This window comes from Dipteris shenzhenensis, chromosome 4 (genome assembly GCF_047967505.1).
Source record: "Dipteris shenzhenensis isolate YYH24624 ecotype China chromosome 4, Dip_SZ_1.0, whole genome shotgun sequence".
In the NCBI taxonomy this organism is placed as follows: Eukaryota; Viridiplantae; Streptophyta; class Polypodiopsida; order Gleicheniales; family Dipteridaceae; genus Dipteris; species Dipteris shenzhenensis.
The window spans coordinates 8,173,516-8,199,614 of NC_141599.1; the positions used below are offsets into that span (position 1 = coordinate 8,173,516).

At 42.6% G+C, this 26,099-nt stretch overlaps 1 protein-coding gene across 1 annotated transcript; it reads right to left on the reverse strand.

The window, feature by feature from the left end:
* Positions 1 to 25,467, reverse strand: LOC147902413 (ubiquitin fusion degradation protein 1 C-like). Its single transcript, XM_087373144.1, has 10 exons — positions 25,365 to 25,467; positions 22,534 to 22,657; positions 22,094 to 22,177; positions 21,941 to 21,965; positions 21,780 to 21,812; positions 12,184 to 12,305; positions 11,848 to 11,978; positions 10,503 to 10,729; positions 10,099 to 10,346; positions 1 to 503 (listed from the first exon to the last, which is right to left on the reverse strand). The coding sequence occupies exons 2-10, from the start codon at positions 22,573 to 22,575 to the stop codon at positions 405 to 407; spliced, it is 1,011 nt and encodes a 336-aa protein (XP_087229270.1). The 5' UTR covers positions 22,576 to 22,657; positions 25,365 to 25,467; the 3' UTR covers positions 1 to 404.
* Positions 25,468 to 26,099: the final 632 nt, after the last annotated feature.

A 26,099-nucleotide genomic window follows, 5' to 3' on the forward strand; every position in this document is an offset into this window, starting at 1 on the left:
ATTATAATGTATGAGCTACACTTTTCACAACAATCAACAAAATCACCCCCAGATAGCTACCAGTAATCCCCATCTGAAGCCTCACAATACTAATCTCCTCAACCAAATTAGCATTAGATTGTGTATCCTCCCTATTTGAACTACACATATGTACACGGACATCAACTATTTGCATGCTGGCCTGACAAAACTGAAGTGATGCATGTCATCAAATACAGAGCATAGAAAGAGATAATTTGTTTACTATCTCCATAATACGTATTTATTTAGTCAAACAAATTCAAATCAAGGGTTTTACCACCTTTTTTTACTCTTCTAAATGCCTAACGCTGAGCTGTACAAAAAGCATTTGAGAGCCTCCAGATGCATTGGCATTAAGATGTCTATAGACAAGAACCCAAGACTTAGTCTCTCAATGAGTACTTCTTGCCACTGAAAGCTTGAAATTTAGGCTGGTCATCCTTGGGAGGCTCTTTCTTAACAGGTTCTTTTGGCACTGGTGGCTGAAAAGCACAAATACAAAGTCAGACAAATCGAGAGGAGAAAAACTTCCCCAAACACAACATGAGCAGCTAAATCTTCATACCCTAGAAGAACAGAACATGACCCCGCCCCCCCTCTCTCTCTCTCTCTCTCTCTCTCTCTAAGCTCTCTTGCTCTGACTTGGAGCAGTGATAACATTAATGCTCAATCCGAGAGATGCTCTCTCTAGCCTCCTGGGCAGCTTCCTTTGTCTTATTGGACAGCGTAGAGACCTTCTCTGGCCTCCTAGGCAGCTTGGAGACATTCTTCTCTGGCCTCCTGGGCCACAGAATCACTGAACTGAATATCTCTCAGCTCCTGGAGTTGTAACGTCGCAAGGAGGTCCTCTGACTCCTGAGCTTGCATGAGTTGAAGCCTCCTCTTCCTCCATTCCGGAATTGGACTATTCTCCAGAACTCATGGTTGTCTTGCCGGACCTGTTGTATACACTGGTGGATCCTGTGGATCTTCCACCAAGAGTGAGTGATAGAGGGCACTAATGGAGAGGCTACCTGAGGTAGAAGACATCTTGGATGTCCTGCTTCCAATCTCAAGGGAAAATCTTGTGAAGCTCTGATACCAATGTAAAGGGCCAGGTGCCTAGCACACTCTCTAACTAATTGTGCCCATGAAGCTACTGAGTACGGAAGTGTGGAATGCTATCTGGAGAGAGAAGAGAGAGAGAGAGAGAGAGAGAGAGAGAGATTGTGATCATGCATAAAAGATAACATATCATGCATAGTCATGATTATGCTCAGTACTCTCTTTACTCTTTGGGCCTGGAAAAACCAGAACATCCCTTTGTACCACTGCCGATCCCTCAATGAAGAAGGCACACATCTCGGTCCCCAATGAAGGGCTATGTTGAGGTTATGGGGCTGTTCACGGATGAGGCTATGCTGGCTACTCTGCTAACTGCAGGGACCTGTGCGGAGAAGCTATGGGGACTGCATGGGCTGCTGCTGAAGGACTGAGTGCTGCTACTGGTCCATGGCCTTTGGAGCTGTAGGGACGGACTGCTGCGACTGCTGCTGCTGGGAAACTGTTTCTTGGCGGCCTGGTACTGCTGCATCTACTGCAGCTCATAGAGGTGGAGCTACTGCTGGAGCTGAGGCCAACTCAGTCTGTGGCCTGCAGACTGCCACAGACACCCAACTGGCCTGTCAGGCTGCCAACTGGGTCTGTTACCCGGTGACATGGCAGACTGCACCTGCCTACCTGAGCCTGCCCACCTGCTCCTGCCTGCTCTGCCCGACGTCAATAGACCGTACAGTCTGTATTGCTGCTGCTGTCCTGCTACTACTGCTCCTATACTGTGTGGACTGCAGTGTGCAGTCAGGCATCCTTAGCTGACTTGTTGACAAGTGGAGAAGAGGAAACACAGATCAAAAATGACAAGTTTTGCAAGATAAGGGAGCAACCAAAGAGCTTCAGGAAAGAGAACAGCATTTTTGGTTCGGTGAGCATGCCTTATACTCTGATGGAGCTTTCTTGCCTTCTAAGAAGATGGGGCCGTAAGTGGCCTTGTATGATGGGCAGGGAGAGATCGTGCCCACTCGGAAGCAAGCATGGATGGATGTGAGGTCCAACAATGTAACTAATAACTGAGAGCTGCTGATGGGGTTGACACTTACGAGGGTCAAGGAGTTGCAGATCTTTGTTGATTCTCAGTTAGTTGTCAGAACAAACTCAGCTTGTAAGGTGACATCACATGACTTCCCTTTTCTTGCTCCAAAACTGCTGCATCCTTCCTCTTATTAGAAGCCAGCCCTCACCCTTAGCAAACAGAATTAGCTTGAGACCACAAAAGAAAAATATACCTTTGTAAGACCAGAATATATCCAATCATACAAATTTAGATTTTTTGTTATTCTAAAGTCCAAAAATCTACACAAAAAATAAAAGAGAAAACAAAAGAGAAGAAAAAAGAGGCAACAAAAACTTTTTGAAAAACAAAAGGAAGACATACTTAGCAAGCAAAGCAACACTTATGTCGCCATCATTGCCCAAGCATAAGTAGCTATACTGGATCTCTAAAATCCCCCGCCGCGGAGTCTCTTGGGCAAACCCAGTGCTTACTAAAATACGTCAAATAAACAAAAGAGAAAGAAAACAAGAAATAAAGAAGAAAGGAAGAAGGTGACTAAGCAAAATTTTCCAAAACAGCGGAATAAAAAAACATAAATAATCTCTCTCTCTCTCTCTCTCTCTCTCTCTCTCTCATACCTAGATGAATCCAGGAACATTCCCAAACTCATCCTCTAAAAAAACAACATAGTGCAGTTTCAATCCCACGATAGTCACTCATAAGATTGAAAACCATAAACTCCATCACGCATAGCACGGACTAGCTACTATGACATCCCCACTGACGTCATCAACGCCCAACAGTGGGTGTAGACCATAGTATAAAAATATGCTCTCACACATACAAATCCACACCCCCACACATACTTGAGCATCCTTTTATACAAAATCTTTGTACTGAGTTTCTGTCGGCACTCCGGAGGTAAAGGGCAGCCTCAGCCATGACGAAGGCTAGCACTAAAGAAGAAGGCTAATCAAGAAGTAGTCCAAAATCTCTTCATTCAAGCTACAATTGCTTGTTAAGTCTAAACGATTTCATTTTAGTCTCTCCCAAATGAGCATCTAAATCTAGTTGATAGGGCAACGCACCATTTAAGATAGATAGAATTATCACAATACCAGCAGGCCACAACTTGGACGAAACCTTCACAACGTGAAATTTGCATGTCTGCTAATACGGCAAAAGCATATACCTAGATGAATCCAGGAACATTCCCAAACTCATCCTCTAGTAACACAACATAGTGCAATTTCAATCCCACAATAGTTACTCATAAGATTGAAAACCATAAACTCCATCACGCATAGCAAGGACTAGCTACTATAACATCCCCACTGACGTCATCAACGCCCAATAGTGGGTGTAGACCATAGTATAAAAATATGCTCTCACACATACAAATCCACACACCCATACATACTTGAGCATCCTTTTATACAAAGTCTTTGTACTGAGTTTCTGTCGGCACTTCGGAGGTAAAGGACAGACTCAGCCATGACGAAGGCTAGCACTAAAGGAGAAGGCTAATCAAAAAGTAGTCCAAAATCTCTTCATTCAAGCTACAACTACTTGTGAAGTCTAAACGATTTCATTTTAGTCTCTAGGGCAACGCACCATTTAAGATAGAAAGAATTATCACAATACCAGCAGGCCGCAACTTGGACGAAATCTTCACAACGTGAAATTTGCATGTTTGCTAATATGGCAAAAGCATACACCTAGATGAATCCATGAACATTCCCAAACTCATCCTCTAAAAACACAACATAGTGCAGTTTCAATCCCACGATAGTCACTCATAAGATTGAAAACCATAAACTCCATCACGCATAGCAGGGACTAGCTACTCTAACATCCCCACTGACGTCATCAGTGCCCAACAATGGGTATAGACCATAGTATAAAAATGTGAGGCATTTTTATAATGTGTAAACCACTATATTCAAGTTATTCACGTTTATCATAAATATCAACCTCTAATCCTACGGAAGATTGAGAAAGTCTAGGATCTAAGAAAGCACAAGAATCCCCTCTTGAAGTGCACAAAAAGCAAAACTCCAATCACAACTATGAGTGGCAAAAGCAACTGTGCTAATTCAAGACTAGGACGCCCAAAAGCCGGTTGCCCAAGACAACATCATGCCTATTGTGTTGGAACCCCTATCAGGCTCAGTTCATTTTTGGCTACATATTTGATAGGATTGCTTTAGGCTGACACACACCCAGCGTGTTTCCAGCTTCAGATTCCACTTCACCCCTAGCGGGTTTCGATCTCACAATGTATTCTAACTTGGACTCATAGGCCTCTTTGGCCTCCTTCAGTTTGTTCTCTCTCTCTCTCTCTCTCTCTCTCTCTCTCTCTCCCGTCAGACCACTAGAGTGAGGATAGCACTTGTCAAACAGCGAGCTACATCATGGAGACTACAGAGGAGGGATGAACTAGACAGGCTGAGAGCAAGCAGCGATCTATCACTGATTTTCGTCCTCAATGCCATCCCTCACCAAATCTTGAGCCACTGTCACACAAGCTCTTCTTGTCTATCCTTGGTCATCGGGGGCAGTTGGTTCTCACCATAGGTCCAGTCAATCGGGTGAACAGCGGACCAGGGGCTTCCTCAATGTTTCCCGTATTGGATTTCTCTCGTAGAAACAGCATGATGTATTACTTTTTTTTCTCGTCACTAACATCAGCCTTGATATGGTACCCACTTAGTGACCCCACCCTTAGCTTTCGTTGTATCAGGTTTCTTTTCAATCTCATAGACCATTTGGCCTTTCAAAGATGTTAATAAACCCTCCCTCACTGAGTCCCCCCCCCCCCAACTCTCTCTCTCTCTCTCTCTCTCTCTCTCTCTCTCTCTCTCTCACTGAGTCCCCCCAGCTTCCGAGCGTCGCAGCTTCCCGTCCGTCCGTCGTAGCCCCTTCCGGGCGTCGCAGCTTCCCATTCGTCGTTAGCCTCTCCGTTTTTGTTGTAGCCTCCCGTTTTTTGTTGTAGCCTCCCATCCGTCGTAGCCTCTGCCAACACGTAGGCATGTTCAACAGCTCGCTGACCTACCCGCCCTCGCCCTAGCTCTTGGGAGTATAGCCCCTCGCTGTAGATCTCCCATCAGCTTCGCCATCGATTCTGAAACCACGAGAAGACTCACCAGGAGAATCACGACATCAGCCCAAGAAGCGACCTGCAATTTCTACGAATCAAGATAGCTGCCAATAGCTACGCGACCAGCCCCAGTCGGCATCCACAATCAGCTAGCTCAACACTCAGCTTTGATCGTCTACAGACTACAGACACACAGGAACGTTTTTTCTTTCTTCCTAAGAAACAGAGTGCATATTCTTCCTTGCTAGATTGGTGGAAGTGGACCGCCTTTTTTTTCCAGGAAACATGGGGTCATTTCAGACCCCTTTCAAGTTGAACAAACACCCAGGCCTGACTACTCCTTTTGGGAAAGTGTATGGCACCAAGAACAGCAAGAAAATAGATATGCTTATGAATATGTTCATCGAGTTACAGACTGAGAATTTCCAACTCCAAAAAACTATCATGCAACTCCAAAAAAGAGTGGATGCCTTAGAGAACACAGTGAATAATGGATGCCAACAGATGCAAAAGTTTATGCAAGCCAAGCCTGTCGAAAGGGATGCGAAGAATGTACAAGAAGGGAAGAAATGGACTGAAATAGTGTCTAAGAAAGATGCCAGTGCAGCACATGTTGAAGAACCATCAAAACCAGCTCAAACACCGTCACGTCCATCAACCACAAACCAAGAAGATGCCCATGAACAGAGAGAAAGAGATAAGAGATCTCAAAACATTGTTATCCCTGGTCTACCAGAGATGGATAAGGAAACCCCTCTGGCTCTAGCCAAGCAGGTGACTGAATTTTTTTCAGAACACTTTGCGATGCCTAAAGTGATTGTATATGCAGCCCATCATGTAGGGAAAGCACGAGAGGACAAACCCAATAAAAGGGCTATTGTGTGCACTGTAGCAGATCCACGGAAAAGAGAGATTATCCTGGATAGCAGTAAAGTGTATCTTAAAGGCACACCTTTTTATGTCAGTAAAGACCGCACCCCAAAACAGTAGGAAGTGCGAAGAAAGCAATACACGGAAAGACTAATGAGACAAGGAAAGCTGCCCCAAACACAAGATGGGGATCAAAATGTGAAATAGGGGCTCGCAACCCATGGGACACACAAATGCTTACAAGTCATGTTTTGGAATTGTAGGGGCTTCCCTTGGCATAAAGGGATAAGCATAAATGCCTTCATTCACGATGCAGACATCATCCTTTTAGGGGAAACTTGGGAAAGTGAAACATGCAGGATCCCAGAGATACCGGGATATGTGGTGCACTCAATATACCAACGGCAAGTGGGGAAAAGAGGGCAAGGAGGTGTTGCATGCATGATACAGGAACACATGGCAGAAAAAGTCAGCCTTCATAAAGTGGACAAATACAAAAGATACATGTGGCTGAAAATAGAACTTGGCAAATGCCCTGTCTTTCTTGCAGGTTGCTACATACCTCACCATGAGTCACCCTTTTACAGTAGACACGGAGTGGACCCTAGTGCTGCGTTTGAAGCACTATGTCTTGATGTGGCTGAACTCAGAGAAAAGGACCAAGTCATAGTGATGGGAGACCTTAACGCAAGAATTGGTCAACTATAGTTTCAGCCCATTACGCATAATGAAATGGATAAAGAAGCAGTCACAGAAGCGGACATCATGTGGCAGAGAGGATCCGAGGACGACACCATCAACACACAAGGCAGAGCACTCCGATGCATGATTAATGGGCTGCACATGCCAGTCTTGAATGGAATACAATTATTCCCTAACACCCACAAGATGACGTGTCTCTCAGCCAGCGGAGGACAGAGTGTGCTAGATTATGCCTTGGTACATGTGGATACTATACCCATTATCAAAAGCATCAACATAGGGATGAAATATCTGGAATCGGACCATCTCCCAATATGGATGGATCTTGACATACACCTTAAACATAGGGAGCATTTTCAGCACATGCAGGAGGTTTCAAAGTAGACCCAGACAAACACCAAGTTTATGCAGACACTTTGGATGCAAAGCTGAGCGCAATAACCAACCCCACATGGACAGCCTTGCAGGAAGCAATACTTGCCTCAGCCACGCAAACATTTGGAGCAGCAACTACAAGAAAAAAGAAACAGGTCAAAGGACTACCACACAAGAAATGGTATGACGAGGAATGCAAACAACTACGCCAAGAGCTGAAATACATACTGGATGCAGAGAGGCATAAACAACTGGAGAAGACATACAATGCCCTCACAAGGAAAAAGAAAAGAAAATATATTTTGGAAAGAGAGAAATCTGATTTGGTCACTTTCATCAAAAATCCAAGAAAGGGCTGGACACAAGTGAAAGGCAGACGGAAACAGGTCATAGGGGATATATCAGATGCAACCATGCTTAATTATGTTACCAAGTTGTACAATCATACACTTGCTACTGAAATGGGGAAGGAGGATCTATCTGTCACATGCACTAGTCCTTTCACCTTCGAAGACATTGAAGTTGGACTAAAGAAGATGGCTAATGGCAAAGCATCAGATCACATGAAGATACAGGCGGAATTTGTGAAATGGACAGGAGACCAAGCAAGAACATGGCTCTCACACATCCTAACACATGCTCTACACCATGTACATATACCTAGATGAATCCAAGAACAATCCCAAACTCATCCTCTAAAAACACAACATAGTGCAGTTTCAATCTCATGATAGTCACTCACAAGGTTGAAAACCATAAACTCCATCATGCATAGCAAGGACTAGCTACTATGACATCCCCACTGACGTCATCAACGCCCAACAGTGGGTGTAGACCATAGTATAAAAATATGCTCTCACACATACAAATCCACACACCCACACATACTTGAGCATCCATTTATACAAAGTCTTCGTACTGAGTTTCTGTTGGCACTCCGGAGGTGAAGGGCAGACTCAGCCATGATGAAGGCTAGCACTAAAGGAGAAGACATGCTCTACACCATGGTTTCCCTCAGGAATGGCAAGAAAATTGGGTCCAGCCTTTACACAAAGGTGGAGACAAAAATTCAGTCACAAATTACAGAACTATAATGGTCAGCTCTACATTGGCCAAGCTCTTCAGTACAGTGCTTGAAATGAAAATCAGATCATGGGCAGAAGAGGCACAGAAAAGAGCCACCGGATAGGCAGGCTTTCGCAAGGAGCACAGGACAGCCGACCACCTTATTACCTTAAGGGTCCTCATGGATGAATGCACACTGAGAGGACGCACTCTATTTTGTTGTTTTGTGGATTTCAAGAAAGCATTTGACACAGTTCCAAGAGGAGGATTATGGAAGAGAATGCAAGAAATAGGAGTCCCTTTGGCCTTAAGGGTAGGCATCTCTCGCATCTATGAAAAGGTATTATGCCAACTCAAGCAAACACAAGGTATGTCTGATGTATTTGAGAGCAATATGGGAGTGAAGCAAGGCTTCCCTCTATCGCCTACCTTGTTTGGAATATGCATTGACCAACTGGAGGAACTCATCAATGAATTTGCAGTAGAGAAAGGGTTGCAAGGACCGCAATTGGGGCTTTGGACAATGCTATTGTTGTTATACGCAGATGATGTCGTTCTTTTTGCATACGATCCGGAATCTATGCACAAACTTTTACAAGTGCTTAAGACTTTTTGTAGGGAAAGCGGGCTGCAAGTAAATGTCGGAAAAACAAAGATGATGGCAGTCTGTACCAATCAGCCAGAACATCCCCCTGAGATCACCTTTGATGGACAGATCATTGAGTATGTCAGCACCTTCAAGTACTTAGGGGTTGATATCCCGGCAAATCACAGATGGTGGCAATGTATACATAGAAGGATGGACACTGGTTGGGGGAAGTACTACCAGCTTGAGAATGATTGCAGGCACACCGACACTAGGAACTGGAAAATTCGAAATGTATTGTTTGATGCATATGTAGTACAGACAGTATTATATGGAGTGGAAGTATGGGGAGGCAGCATTTCAGCCTCTACATGGAATGATATTGAGAAAATGCAAAAAGCTATCTTAAGGACACACCTTGGTGTCAAACCCACTACTCCATACTCAATACTTCTATTGGAAACCGGAAGGAGACCGATTGAATTTCATGCATCGATCAGAGTTATGCAATACCTAATAGAGGTGCAGCAAATGCAACCTGATAGGCTGCCTCATAAAGCATGGAATGCCAGCACAAAGCTTCAAAAGAACTACAAAAGTAAGGTCATCTGCACAGGATGGGCAACCGACATAAGAAAATGGTTCAGCAGATGGAAAGTGGAAGCGTATTTGACCATGCTGCCTGAAAAGGTCAACATCTAAAGCTGGAATACTACCAAGACAACATAAATCCCACATGTTGATCTACATACATGTCCATAGAGACTCATGCTCATTCTTATATTAGCACACCTATCCTCCTTCTATATCGCAGAAACATCGCCAAGTTCCATACTAGATCTCATACATTTGCCATTGAGCAGGGAGCTTGGATACACCAGCCCAGACATGCTAGAGTATGTACCCTTTGTGACATGCAGACAATTGAGACGGAGGCACATGTAGCTCTACAGTGCCGCCGATATGCACATATCAGGGAGGACTACCAACAGATACTGGGGGACTCCGCTCAGTTGACATCAGTTCTCTTACTCTTTTTACATTGTATCAAGACGGGTCCCATGGGTCATTTTTTGGTCCCCCGAGGACGCTAATAAATTCTACTTCACTTCTACTTCTACTTCTACTTCTCTCTCTCTGTACACGTGTATGTGCCTGTGTATGTGCACGTGTGCGCACATACGTGTGCATGCATCTCCAATTGCACCAAAAGATGTAGGTATTTTCAATATTAGCTTTTCATGTGCATGGAGTGCAATAGGTCTGGGCCATAAGGTTCTTCCAATATACCTGCGCAGATGCATTATTGTTTGCATTACCACCTCCAAAGACCAGCTTTCCAGGTGGCCTGTTTGGGCCACTGCCAGAGGCTGCCACTGGGGTCGGTGAGATCTTCTTGTTTGCAGATTGTGATGCAGAAGGTGCAGAAGAATTCTCAGGTGCAGCTGAATATTTCACAGGCTTCCCATCCAAACGCCTCCCCATACCTGTAAAAGCATTGAATTTTGGCTCCTCTGGCTCTTCAGCTTCCTGTGAAGCTGACCACCATTAAAGCACCACAGCATCAATATAGCAATATAAGAGTTTGTAATGCATATTCAAGTGCAAGTTAGTGTTGGTTGATGGAGCAGCAGCCACAAGGAAAGAAACTCATCATTACCTGAAAGGAGAGAGAATAATGCACTTTGTCATACCTTGGGAAGTAGTTCCATTGATAGAAGGAACAGCAGGTAGAACTGGCTCTGGTTCTTTGTAATCCAAAGGTGGTGCAAAATCAACCTCACAATCGGTCTCGATGATGGAGATAGCTGATGAGGGTTTTGCCTCAATGATATCAATATAATATTTCTTGTTATTGTAAGCAACCATAATGTTGTCCCCCACTGTCAGGCATGAAAAATTTCGAAGTGTGGTCTCTAGCCTGGAAGCATAAAAAACAATTTAATCAAATTCTGCTGTTCGTGCTGCTCAAAAGCACAAAACAAGCCACTTCTGGATGCCATGCCAAAGGTGGGTTAGTTTCCTTTTTCTTTTATTCTTTTTACAGGGAAAGTGCAATTTCTGGATTTTCATCTTTCAAACAATGTCTTCTTTATACCTTAAGAGACAGATATAGCTTTATTCACTCCCCATTACATATACAAGTGCAACTTTGGACGCATTTTAACACTGCATCCTATCAATTCTTACAAGATGTATACTACTGGTCTACTGCAGACACTAGTATGATTAGTGAGTGAATACCACGTGCACATACTATAGATAAGTTGGTCCAATCAGGGTACTGACCACATCATATTCTCTAAATTGGCTCATATTCTTTAGTGCCATCTAGTTAGAGCATGTTGGCTAGTCCTCGTTGATCTCCTAGACTTTGTAACCCAATCGGGGCAGACTTCACATCTCCCTCCCATAGGCCATATCTGGCCTCCAGTTAGGGTTAATATGATCATCATCATCAGGCCAACCCCAGGTCGGTTGATGAGCTGTGGCTGCTGTATCAGCCGACCAATACATGGCCGACCTTTGGCCATTATACCTGGCCTATAAAAGGCCCAAGCCTGGCCTTATGCAGCCCTCAACCAGTCTCAAACTGAGGCCTGCTACACCTGCAAAAACAACCCGCTACCTATACCCACCAACCCTCTGATCTACAGCCCCACTTCCTCCTCACACGGGCTCACAAGTTAGGCAAACAAACTCAACTGCATGCTTGAGCACTTCACCCTTTCAATCTGGTGAGAGGTGACTCACATTCAAAGCCAAAGCAACAGACATGACAGCAAATCATGCCCGGATTTATTAGCAGATCTTTTCTTACTTGTGAGAATTCACTTCTGCTAATCATCTTCGAACTGTTCCTTCAAAAAACCATTCTAGGATACTATTTTGATTTAGTCTACTCCAGAAGCGTGGCCACAAAAAAAGGTCCCTTGGTCTGATTATTGTAATTGCCAGATCAAGATACTTGGACAATGGATATCATTACAACCAAAGATGGCAGTACCAAATCAAAGCTATACAAAAAAGAATGCTTACACAGCTTTTGGATTTGATATGTCCAAAAAGTCTTTTGTATGTGGTTGCAACTTCACATAGGTCCCCTTGGGCAATGTTGCACTTTTCACCCGCACTATGTCTCCCTCTGAAAGTAGCATGTTCTCCATCATCTGATGAAACAGGAACCCCCCATCCAACAGTCAACGATCTTCCCAACCAATCACCTGGCAGAACTTGAACCTGCGTACTGTATGAACATACAGCTGGGGGTTCCCCTAAACATTACGAAGCACTTAGGTGTTGGCAAAGCAAAAAATAACATTATCTTGAACCATTGGATGAATATAACAAGATGAAACATCGTATGGGGCATACCCAGTAAGGCATATAAATCATTCCTTCTTCTGCAATGAACTCCAAAACGCCACAGTGAGAAGTGCGACTTGTGGCAGGATTATGCAATTCAAATAGCATAGGATAATCTATCCGCAATGATGCTGCAAAAATCAACAAAAAATAGAAGCAACATCAAGTTCATACGAGGCAGTACTCCATAAACTTAAACAAATACACCATACTTTCACCGGCGTCAATATTCTGTTCAATGCTTTCAAGCCATGATGTTGGACGATATGCCAAAGTTAACACATGGTAAGACAACACATATACCTAGATGAATCCAGGAACATTCCCAAACTCATCCTCTAAAAACACAACATAGTGCAGTTTCAATCTCATGTAGTCACTCATAAGATTGAAAACCATAAACTCCATCATGCATAGTAGGGACTAGCTACTATGACATCCCCACTAACGTTGATAGGACAAAATCTGTATCAAGTTTTTGAGCACTGCATATAGCTGTGGGTAGGCACATAGTTGTACACATCTAGGGTAGGTGTGGGCTTTTGGCATTTGTGGATTTTTCTTTCACAAGCATGATGGACTGATGTATATTTTTTTGAGATAATAAAGTATGTTTTGCAGGGACTTCATGGGAAATGATGAAATGCAATGTGGTTGTACCAAACTTCCAGAGCAAGGGTGTCCAGTGTTTGGTCAAGTGAAATGTTTTTGGGGTCATGTAAATCAAGTCATGATGGGTTTTTTTATATTTTCTTGAGTCAATGTGCACTTGCATGTTACGGGAATTCGATATGTTTTGGTGCCCATGTCAAGGGGCTTTTCATGTGTGTGTACGGGGGTACATGCAAGTCTTAATGTGCATGCTAATGTGTGTGGGAATTGTGTGACGAAAGGTCCAAAATGTGCATTTAATGTGATTTGGGGGAAATGTCTTGAGAGTGGTGAAATGTCACTGATGAGGTGGCAAATTAGGCTGAGGTGGCTGGACTGATTGGGAAGGCATCCTACACATGCAAGGTGGCTACGTGAGGAAGAAGGGGAGCTTCTGGATAGTGATGTGGCGGCTAGGAGCTGAACGACGGGAGCTTGCTGGAAGGATCATTTGGCTGTATTTGACAAGGGGCTTCTAAAAAGAGTTGGTGGTGGAACGACCAGAGAGGTTGGAGAGGCTCGCAGTTGATGGGAGGTTGTGTGAGCGGGGAGCTGAAACCTGTGCGTGAAGGCCATCGGGTGTGACAAAGAGAGCTTTGTGAGACAAGGAAGCTGCAATGGTGATTGTGTACGTGACGGGTGTGGGATTTCGATTGCAGGAACTTCGCGTATATGGGCTCAAGAGCACTCAGGCATGGAGAAACAGGCATGGAGAAACACTACACCGGGGGGTGTATGCTAGTCGTGTGGAAGATGCCTAAGGGTAGCCTTGCGTCAGGTGACGTGCATGGGTTGAGGGCTGGAAAGAGCCGTACAAGTTTGTACGGGCTGATGCAAGGGATCGTGTACGGGAGGAGCAATTGAATGCCAGCTAATGCTGCTGATACAGCGACGTACAGACAGACATTAAATTCTACGTACGGGCTGCAGTACGAGTTTGTACGGGCCTTAATTGCTGATTGGTACGGGCTGGTAGTATGGTGCCTTGATTGCAGGCTGTACGGGTACGTACGGGTCATTAAATATGTCTTCTGCGAGCTGTACGGAGGATGGTCGTCATGCATGGTTGTACGGGGTGTAAGTACCTACTGTCGTATGTATGATTGTACGGCTGCTTGTACGGTGAACGTACCTGCAGGTTTACAGATGATTGTACCCACTAGTTCTTCTTTTGGACAGCTTGTGGGCACGAGGGTCATAGGCTGGCCGTTGCCTCAAGTTGTGTACTCATGGTTGGGCAATGTTACATGCTAACTACCTGGGAGTGAGCAAAGCAATGATTACAGAAGAATACACATAGAGGTTATGCTTGGGGGTCTTGCTGGCCATTGAGCAGTGGGCTGTGGGTTCATAATATTCTGAGGCTGACTGTTTTCTGAGTTTTTTTTTGGGGGGGAAGTTCAGTTCTAAGTTCAGTCTGTTTCAGGCTGTGTAGTCTTTCCCCTCTTTCAAAGAGTCTGTGTGTTCCTGTGTGTGTTCTAGTCAGATTGTGTGGGAGATTGACTTGTTATTTGTGTGCTCTTCTGGATATCTGCTCTGGAACCTGGCTCATAAGCTCATCATCTACGAGCCCACATTGCAGCTGATCCCTATGAAGTCTCCCCTATCTGACATGGTGAAGTACATAATTCCTGGTTGTCTTTCTATTTTTTCCTTATCAACGTCATCAGCGCCCAACACTCGGTGAAGACCATACTATAAAAATATGCTCTCACACATACAAATCCACACCCACACATACTTGAGCATCCATTTACACAATTGCTTCTACAAAGGTTTTAAGAATTTATCATGGGCTATGCTTACAGATTGAGAATCAAGAAGCCTTCTTAAATCCTTCAGCTTGGCATGGAAGCAGATCACGTTCAAGCGTACACTCATGCGCATATGCACGCGCACACACACACACACACACACTTTTTTTTTAGTGAAATCTTATATTTCTCTATGGGAAACCTCAGAAGAGGTAAAAACCCACCATGAAGTACAAAAGCAAAAAGATTACAAGTAGGCCCCTGGGACAAGAGGCTAGCTGAAAACTAGAAAAGTGAAAAATGTTTCCAAGTCACTAGGGAATGCAGATAACCAAAAAACTCCAAAAACAAGAGGAGGAAAATATGAATTTACACGCCTCCAGGGGGCGGCATAAAGACAATATCCTCCAAAGTGATCCCTTGTTGTAGCAAAAAAGCATTGAGTGAAGTAGTAATGCCATCAATAAAATGCAACTTCTTTTGACCTTTGTGATTCTTCTTGACATAAGCAGGAAGACGAAACCGTTGAATCACTGGATCAAAAACCTATTGCAACATAGGATGCATATCCTCAATTATAAAAGTACTTTTTGGGGGAGGAGAAGCATCCTGAGTATCTTGCACTCTCAAATCCAGAGTCTTTTCCACTGTATCATCATCAACTATATCAAAAGGAGAGAGATCCACCTGCATATCTTTCTCTCTCAACTCCATAGGCTGCTCCTCATTACTATCATCAACTATATCTGAAAGAGAGAGATCTACTTGTAGCTCAATAGACTGCGACTCAATAACCGGAGAGGCTGCTTGAGAGTCAAAGCATACCAAAACAGACTTCTGAACCAAAGAAGGCTCTCCGTGTCTGAAGCTTTGCCGCGAGATTGCACTCGTCTCCATACTTTTTTATGCTTTTCTTGCTCTAACTTATTCGACTGCAGAGGAGTAGAAGCATGAGGAAAAGGTAAAATGCACATAAATATAAACACATACACATTTATATATATAGATATACATCGATATGTATATGTATACATAGATATGTATATGTATACATACATGTGGTTTTAATCATGTAATACCCATGGATAGTGGGGACCAGCTACTATGACATCCTGCCGACATCATGAGCCTCCAACATGTGTAAACATGGTCTGAACTTCAAAGATGAAGGTGCTATTTAATAGGATCGTTTCAAGGACCACAAATGCTTTTAAAGGTGCCTCGTGAAGAAAATATCTTACTAAACCATTGCTCGAAGAATATACTATATAGAATAATACTCTAGAGCATTTCAGTACCTAATCAGATATAAAGGATGCACAATTCATCAGTATCTCCAAACACCGTGCATCACAACCACTTTTCTAGGAAACGTGGATCGCAATATAAATAAGAAGCTATTACCTAAGGAGCCTGCTAGGCCACTCCCCCCCCACTATGCCCATCCAATGTGGTTAAGAGGCCCCCAGCATCTCGCCTTTGCATCATCGACCGGCACATGCTACACTGATGGTTGTTCATCTGATTCCTCCTTGCTTTGAAGGAGATCAGCAGATAATGGAAACATAACAATACTGTCCCACTGGAACCTAAGCACATATCTCTAGCTCAACACTCAAGCTCAGACACCATGTGAGAAAAACAATAAGCATGCAATATCACCAAACTTGACCACAAGTCATCTAATAAGAAAATATCTTACTGAACTGTTGCTCGAAGAATATACTATACAGAATAATACTCTATGGAGCATTTCAGTACCTAATCACATATAAAGGATGCACAATTCATCGGTATCCCCAAACACCGTGCATCACAACCACTTTTCTAGGAAATGTGCATCGCAATATAAATAAGAAGCTATTACCTAAGGAGCTTGCTAGGCCACTCCCCCCCCACTATGCCCGTCCAATGTGGTTAAGAGGCCAACAGGCATCTCGCCTTTGCATCATCGACCGGCACATGCTACACTAATGGTTGTTCATCTGATTCCTCCTTGCTTTGCAGGAGATCAGCAAATAATGGAAACATAACAATACTATCCCACTGCAACCTAAGCACATATCTCTAGCTCAACACTCAAGCTCAGACACCATGTGAGAACAACAATAAGCATGCAATATCACCAAACTTAACCACAAGTCATCTAATGTGGACACAAGTTCCTTTTACTGATCAAGAATTGCAAGCAACCTTGTCTAAAGTTGGGCCACTCCAAATCCCTCAAGGTTGAATTTTTTGCTAAATTTGGGATCAGCTTAGCACTATTGTTACACATGATTAATCATGCTTGGATTTCTGGCACTATGCCTTCATCTTGGAAAAAGGATCTACTGCGTTTCATTCCCAAAACATTTATTACATTGACGATTTTTTGCCACAATGAAGACAGATCATGGACAACATTGCAAATGCTTAAATTGGCATTGAATATGCCAAATATACACATCAAGATGTCTTTATCATATGCAGGTGGATATTAAAAAAGCATTTGGCACTATCAGATGGGATTTGTCATAAGGCGGTTGGGCTTTGGTCCTAAGATGCAAAAGTTGTTTACTCGCTTTAGACCACTTTGCCTAACTCATCCGTTGAATGCATATGAATGCTTTAGTTTCGCAGCAATGCTTGCATGGTGTTGCCTACTTTTTCTTTCTAGCTTACCAAGCAATCCTAAGGCGGTTCCGCCTTCTTAAATAAACTTTTGTCTATTCGCCCAAGTTGCATGGGCGTTTGAACATTCACATTCATATGTTGGCTCATAAGGCCACTCTCTTGCTCTCGTTTTTGGAGCAACGTCAACCATGGGCTATTATGCTTTCCTGTTTGGTGGGCTCTCTTCGCACAAATGCTTTTGGTCCAGCTATTTCTATTTCTAGTTGTCACACTAGATGGTAGCGGTTGTACATTGAATTAATTAAATCACTGGTTTCACCCAGAAAAAGTGTGTGTGTCTATGAAAGGGGTTCACAAAATGTGTGTGTGTGTGTGCACGCACGCACACTATAGATTTCACACAAAGAAAAGTGTGTGCGCAATATAGTCTACATTAATCTTTGTGTGCATGTGCACTATGCACTAACGTATGTGTGTATGTGCATGTGTGCGATGTGTACTATAGTCTATATATGTGCAATATTTTTTGTGTGTGTTTTGGATTTTTTATCATGTGTATGTGTGTGCACATTTGTATGTGTATGCGTATGATTGTGTGTGCACAGTGTATTTGTGGGGAGATATATATATATAGAGAGAGAGAGAGGTTATTACACTCTTGAAAGACCAAAGGGTCTGTGCGATTGAAAAAACCAAATGCAATGAGCTGAATGGCTGGAGCCCCTAAGCGGGCATCTGCACATCTAAACACGGATACTAAATATCTAAACCCATGAAGAGACCGAAATCTGTAGTGTGGGCGGTTGAGAATAGATAAGAGGGTCTTAGTAGAGAAAGAAAGAAAGGAAGAAAGTTTATTAAAAGTCTTCAAAAGACCGAAGGATCTATGAGACTAAAAAACATGATACAATGAGTTGAAAGGGTGGAGCCTCTAAGCGGGCATCATCACCTACAACGAATACAACATAAGCACATCATATCTAATACATGAGAAATAGCAGAGCCCGTAGCCAGGGTGGAGCTGTGATGTGGCCTCACTATGATGATCTCTGGAGACTGGTCAAGGGGACAACCCAGCGATGACTAAGGCTATGACGGCATGAAACCTATGATAGGGTTCTAATAGCTCTGATCTCCTAGATGTGGCCCTATGTCGGACAAGTGCCACTATCACCCCTGTCGGTCATGTCCCTCATTTGGTGAACATGTAAGAGAGATCCCCAAGCATGATCTGTGCGTCAACCTGCTGTTGAGTCTATTGTGTCCCTGGCTCTGGATTTCAGCCCTGTCGACATGTTGTTCGTGTGATCTGGTTTTAAAAACTATGTGATCATGTTTTGAGTAAAGCTTGGCTGTGTACCTGGATCCTGCCTATGTACCTAAGCAAGTGCTGTCTGTGCGTGATGGCCTCATGAATGAAAGCCGCTGACATCTATCAAATCTGCAGAGGGGCCCAGAACCATCCCTGAAGAGACATGATAGCGATCTCGGATCTTATAGTACACAGGGCACCTAGAAAGAGTACACAAGGCACTTGGGGAGAGAGAGAGAGAGAGAGAGAGAGAGAGAGAGAGAGAGAGTCAGTCCATATATGACTTTATATAGTAATGACCATGATGTATTTTTAATGTATAACTAAAACACTTTCTAGGTGAAACTCCAATCAAATTCTCAAAACGTTTCTAAAAGAAACCTATGAAAGTTAAATGTTTGTGGTAACACTCTTTGGCTCTAAATCCACTTGAAAAGAGCTAGAGAGAAAATGTGTGAGCAAGGTGAGTAATGAGAAAGAGTGAGAGTGAGCAAACGTAAATGTACTAAATGGAAGAGTAGAATGAAGTGAGTATAAAAGAAAGAGTGGGGGGTTTTGTCTAAGTGACAAAACCTTATCCTATCCACTAACCGTAGTTAGCGATTGGACTGTGGTTAAAGGGAAAAACCTCAATGAGGAAAAAGTACCCCTGACCTACTTATTACAATACATTGGCCACTACCTAGAATATGATAATAATTCTGAATATGATAATAATTCTAACACCCCCTACAGTGCCAATGTGGTGTACAAGGTAGTGATCAATCACCAAAAGGAGATAAGTTTAGGGCACTGCGAAATGCCTAAAACTTTTCACATGGAAGTGCTTTGGTGAAGTTGTTTGCAACATTGTCATGTGTTGACACATACGTCATATTGATCTCCCCTGTATGCAACTTCTCTCTGACATAATGATAATGAACCTCAATGTGCTTCATGCGAGCATGAAACACACGATTCTTTGCCACTGCTATAGGACTCTAACTATCAGTGAGAATTGGAGAAGGACCCTTCAATAAGAGACGAAGATCAGCAAACAAACCACGCAGCCAAACACATTCAGCTGTCGCTATGAAAGCTGCCCTATACTCAGCTTCACATGAGGAAGTAGCCACTGTAGATTGCTTCTTGCTCGGCCAAGAAATGCAAGCTTTGCTCAAAAAGAAACAATTACCACTGGTGGACTGCCTGGTATCATAGTCTCCAGCCCAATCTGAATCACTATAAGCATGCATCTGCAAGTCACCCCCCTGGGAAACATCAAGCCATAAGACTTCGTGCCTTGCAAATAACGGAAGATGCGTTTTACAGCCTGCCAATGTGTAGTCTTTGGGCTGTGCATATACCTGCTCACTTGAGATACTGCATACTGAATATTGCGCCTAGTATTGCACAAATAGATGAGGCATCCAACAGCCTGGCTATAAAGTGTGACATCCACTGATTCACTTGCATCATACATAGTAAGCTTCAGCCCCAGCTCCATGGGAGTGGCTATAGGCTTACAATCATGCATGTTGCTCCGCTTTCAAAGAGCATCAAAAATAGAAAGTTTGTAGTAGCTAGAGCTCTGCCCCTTTAGCCCCTAAAGGGGCGGTGCTAACAAAAATCATACACAAAAGTTAAGACCCAAAGTCCACAACTTGTAACTTAAAGAAAAAAATGAATTAGCTAAGTATTGAATGTTCAAATGAGTACATATCATGTATCAAAAATCATAGATCGCAAGTAGCTCCATGCACATATATCGTCTATGGTTTCAACACAAATGTATCCATATTCTGCAACATCTGCTCTCCTCTTGGAGATGGACCAGGTGGTAAATAAGGAAAAAATACATAACAAACATTTGGCTTTGAATTTGTATTTCTATAGCTGTTGATAAACCCGACCACATTGCCATGCCGAACATCGCCAACAATGTACACCATATCCTCCATAGAAACATAAGGGTCCTCTTGGATAGAGTACTTCTTTAGCCTTGGTCTAACCTCACAATTCTTTCCAATCTTGATACACTTATTTGTCACCTCCGTAATGGAGAATAGTAGTCGCTCTTAATGAAATCATGCACAAATAAGCCGTGGCCAGTGCCTAATTGTCCTAGCAACATAAGAAGGGATCTGAGGGAAGCGACATGGAGAGAGAGACAGAGAGAGACAGAGAGAGCAACGTAGATACAATCCGAAAGTGGATCGAAAAGCTGTCTTATGAACATCCTAAGGATGGATCCTTATCTGATGGTACCCACTTTTCAAATCAATGCGACTAGAGATCCTGACCCCTTCTAGTCTATCCAATATATCGTCTATGCAAGGGATTGGAAACCTATTCTTGATCATCATTTTGTTGAGGGCTCTGTAATCCACACACATACGATAGGAGGCATCTTTCTTTTGAACTAAGAGCACAGGTGAACAAAAGGGTGAGGAATTGGGTCTGATGAGTCCTTTGGAAAGTAGATCATGTACCTATGCCATGATTTCTTCCATCTGTGCTGCACTCACCCGATAAGGCGGCCGATTCACAGGCTCACTTCTTGGAAGGAGCTCTATGACATGATCTTCTAGCTTCTCAAGAGGAAGCTCTCCTGGAAGAGAATCTAGGAAACTACCTTCAAAGAATCAAGAAACTGAAATTTTTCTTTCTCAACAAGATTCACTTCCACTTGAGGTTCACCCTCTCTCTCTCTCGTATGAAAACAAAGTACGCAGAAATAGCTGATTTTATTGACTTAGCAATAGAAATATTAGATACAACAAGGATTATCTCGCCTCTTCCTTTGGCCAAAATTTTGTGCTGCTTGTTTCTATGCATGAAACCTAGAGTTCTTGCAAATGATGCATAGGCAGTGCTACAAACACCTTGGAATATATAGATCATGGGCTGGACTGAGGACTGGTAACATTGGCATTGAGGAACTGCACATGGACAGGAACTAAGAGCATGAACAATGACTCCGCTTGTACTCAATTGTATCAAAAATTTCTGTAATTCAATGGAGGACAGCAACCTTTTAGGGCTAGCTGCGTGGCAATTATGTATATGGGATATTGTCATTCCAAGAAATACATGGCAGCTGGCTGTTCACATGCCTAGAGAAGCCCGGACATTACCCCACCAAATCATGTATAACTTGTACATGCGAGCACTCTCATCAAGCCCAAACCAAAAAAATGCTAACTGTAGAACAATAAAGAATTACATTATCCTAACCTTAAACGGGGATAGCTTCAAATGAAAAGAAAAAATAACATTGACCAACTCCTTACCTAGACGATCAAGAGCTGATGGAGGCATGATTACTGCAAACTCAGAGCCAGTCAAAGAAAATTAAACAAATCAATATGGGTCATTTTACTTCCTTTAAACTGTGAATTTACTCAATGTGTTTCACAAAACTCCACATAAAAACAGACAGTCAAATAATTACCTTTGTCACCATTTTCCAGTTGAGGCTGAAAAAAAAGGTAAATAAGATTATTATACTAGTAAAGCTAAAATACAGACAACAAACTAAAACACAAGAAAGCACCAACACTCGGGAAGCCTTATTAAAAGCACACAAAGGAGTTAAGTTGCATACTTTGTCAATAAACGACATTGGATAACAACGGTAATTTTGCTCGAATGGGGTGCCAGGGTATCCCACCCCATACCCTCCATAAAACTGCATTAAATACATCGACATCAAATGCATGGCAATAAGAAGCAAATAATGACGTAGAAAAAATAACTCAAAACAGCAAATCTACACCAATGCTCCATTTCCAAGCAACCTAGCATCACAAAAAGGCTTTAAAGTTTTCCAAGAATTGAAGGTCAGAAAGCAATATAATGGACAGAGATACTTTTTTAATAGAACAGACTCTAGTCTTGTAAAACTAAAAATTATATAATTTCAATGTGACAAACATTATGCCTACCATTGCAAGATAATGAACAGGTATTCTTTTTTAATAGAAAAGACTCTAATCTTGCAAAATTAAAATTATATAATCCTAATGTGATGAACATTATGCCTACCATTGCAAATGGATCAGGATTATGGGGGTATAAATCCCCCATTTTCACTCTTTAACAAATCTTCCTGAGGGTCCGAGGTGACTTGTTGGAGCACAATTGCTTCAAAGCAAACTGACAACTCAGCCTGCACAAAAAAGATGGTTTGAGCCCATTTACAATGACAAGCTCAAATTTGATTCTGAAAGTCACATTTAAACGTCAACAAACTACATACAATCTTTGGCTTCACAGAAATTTAAAAACCTGTATGAGACACAATTTAGTATGTGCATAATTATTCTTACACGGATCGCGTCTTGTGAACATCCTATGGTTCCAGCAAACCAATTCATCCGCAAGAGGTACTAGTGATCGATTCCTTAGTACCAACAGCTTACAGACTCCAAAATGAGAGGAAATCTCACTCAAGTTGTTACTTTCAAAGTACAGAATAGCCCGATCTATTCAAATGGCAGTCTTCCAAAATTGACAGGCAAGCAGTGCGTTTGCATGATAATATGCGAATGTATTTTAAGCATGGGTATTAAGATGTATGGGCATAAATAAGGATGTATGTGATCATTTATGTGAGTGACTGTATGCTGCATAAACGTATATGTACTTTAACAGAAGCATACACACACATGCCAGATAAAGAAAAGAATAGAATAAGTCGAACCCCAAGCAAAGACACGAAAGCTGTCTTTCTAACAATTAAATTCCTTTATTTGATGCAGCCAAAGCAACAACCTCAGATACCAAATTTACTCTCTTCTTCATCCAGCAGAGACACGGTATCCATCTTTGTACCAATAATTAGCTTACTCCATACATTAGGATAACATTTCTGTGCTGCAAGAATGGAAGTTACACTCACAATGAGGATTTTAATTTTGTGTGCAATCAGGTCAATGCAACGTTGGAACTTAGTGGAGAGGTCATGTGTATATCTATCTTTGACAAATATTTGATTTTATATTAGAGATGATTAAGACACTTCTTTCAACAGCCACTCATTCTTGAATTACACGTTCCTTCTGCATGGCTCCTTCATGCTCCAGAATTATTCAGAATACAAGGTACCAAGCTTTTGGGCTGTGATTTCTTTGAAATTGAGCTGAAATGGATGTGCCTCTTACATAACTTATGCATCACTACCTTCCTGACTTGCCGTTAACAAATAACAACTTATATTTGGATTCACTATAAATCTATCTGGACTTTGCAACCTGCTGGAAACAGAAAATAAAAACTCTACATCTGCATGGCTGAGTGGTGGTGAAGGATGGGAGACTAATCTGCACTATCGTGACTTTCCATCTTAATCTATCAAGAACAAGACAGGACACCATCCTAAAAGGAATCCTCAGATAGTTAGATGAACCAATACGATCAAACTCTCAAACTTTCAGTAGAAAACTAAACCCTTATTAAACTTGGCATGTTGTACTCCAAGAATCAGCTATGAAACCTGTAGTTAGGCTTGCTATGCCTTATGGAAGGCATAGCCAAGTGCATGGATGCAAGGAGACACGACCCCTTCTCCATCCTTCATCAAACAATGAAGCAGCTATCGATCTGGCTGATCCAAGCTGTGAGGGTCAATGGGTCTGTCTTGCTCTGCATAGTGCTGGAAGGAGATCTACTCTGGTAAGCCATAGATGGTGCAATCCTATGAGATCTCGCCCATTTGCTTGAAGGCCGAAGTAAACAAATGAGGTTGTCTCGTTCCTCCTTACAACAAAGAGCCTCTCATAGATCCCAATGGCCTTGTAGCTTCATCATGCCCTCCAACATCATATTTCATCATAGTCTCTATGATGGAACCTCATAGCAACATCGATGGCCTTGGAAAGCTCGACACTTCTTAAGGTTTCTCTCTCATGCAGGCCTCACTTTTAAACATCTGCTTGCAGAGGTAGGACAGTGTTGTCTAGAAAATGCCATAACCAATTGAAGACCTAGAGCCACTACAAACGTCATCTAGTTTGGCTTGCCATTTAGGCAAATTTGGTTTTACCAAGTTTCTCCTACATTGGATGACTCTATGGCATACAACTAGGGCTTCGCCTGCATATCTTGCAAGGGCTTTCTGCCCTCTTAAGTGGACTGCCACAAAACTTTTGGATTGATATGTACACTGAAGGGACTTGAAATCCCAACAAGCAAAGCTTCCTCAAGTTGTAAAACCAACCCCACCATGTTTTATAAATCAATGGCTCCATCCTACACGTCCTTGTGTGTGTGTGTGTGTTCCTTTTCAATATGCACCCATTTCTTTGTAGTTACAGAACTACACAAAAGGCGGTTTTCAGATTGGATCAATGAAGGGCTCATGTACCTAGATGAATCCAGGAACATTCCCAAACTCAAATGATTCTCAATCATGGAGTGGTCAGCGATGCAACTAAAAAATGCACCCATTCTTTTGTAGTTACACAACTACACAAAAGCCTCAATTGTAGTTTTCAAGACTGCGCTACCAATATTTCAGGAGGTTGTTAGTAGGATCGATGGACTTAGAACGGTCTGCATTTCTCAAGGCTTGTCTCTCATGAAGGCATCAAAATGCCGTTAAAGATTGGAGAGCTAGAGCCATTACATATGGGAATACATGGACGCTCATCTAGTTTGGCTTGTAGCATCTAGGCAAATTTGATTTGACCGAGGTTTATCGTGCATACCAACGCGGGGCTTTGCTTGCATAGCTGCGACCTCATATGTGGATTGCCACAAAACTTTACATATAGACATCAGTAAAAAGATGACCCCAGCGCGAGCTTCAACCGGATGTGGGAGATGCAGACTACGTTAAGGGTAAGGAAATCAGAAAAGTCTGAGAGAGAACTTACTGGAGAAGTTACGCTTGGTAGCAAAACCGATGGAGAAGACCTCAAAATGTCGCCCAGGATGTCGGATTCTTTTTGGCCTGCCTTAAGGCCTATATTGACGTTTTTGGCCTTAAGAAGCTAAAATTCACTAATTTTTAAAATATTTCTCCTTTCTCTCTTGTTTCTATTTTGGTCCCCCTTTTTCTTGGCCACTTAATGTCATTCCAACTTTTTCTCCTTCTTTTCCTCTTCACCGCAGGCCACTTGAACGTGGTTCAACTTGTTCTCTCCCTTGCCTTTTTCCTCTTAAGACAGCCTCCCCTGCATGCCAATGTCCAGCCCCACTAGCATCGAGGATTTGCTTCCCCATGGCTCCAGCATTTTCCCTAGCATTTGATCGCTCGCTTGGCTTTGTGGATTTTTCACATTCGAGCCCAACATTCCATTGCCCAAGCCCTGCGATTGGTGCATAGACTTCGAGCTTCTTTTCGCGAGCTTCTTTTTGTTGGCTAAAACAACCTTATCAGGTCCTCATTACCCACATGCTAGAATCACAAAGCTTTCATGGGGATGTGCTTCTCTCAATGCTGGCTTAGCATCTCCATGCTAGAGTTCTAGCTTTAGCATGAGCGTGGGGAGGCCCTCTAAGGGACTCTGGAGCCAACATTTCTATTCGAAAACATTTTGCTCAACAAATCACAAACATTTTCCTCAACAAATCACTAAACATTTTTCTCAATGGGGTTTTAAATTTTT

Excerpts from the sequence above, each read along its gene's own strand:
- LOC147902413 (XM_087373144.1), bottom strand. The coding sequence starts at position 22,575 with ATGGGGGATTTATACCCCCATAATCCTGATCCATTTGCAATG. Across the intron at positions 21,813-21,940 it reads ACTGGAAAATGGTGACAAAG|TAATCATGCCTCCATCAGCT; the intron begins GTAATTATTTGA and ends CTGAGTTTGCAG. Across the intron at positions 12,306-21,779 it reads ATCAGCTCTTGATCGTCTAG|CATCATTGCGGATAGATTAT; the intron begins GTAAGGAGTTGG and ends TGATTTTTGCAG.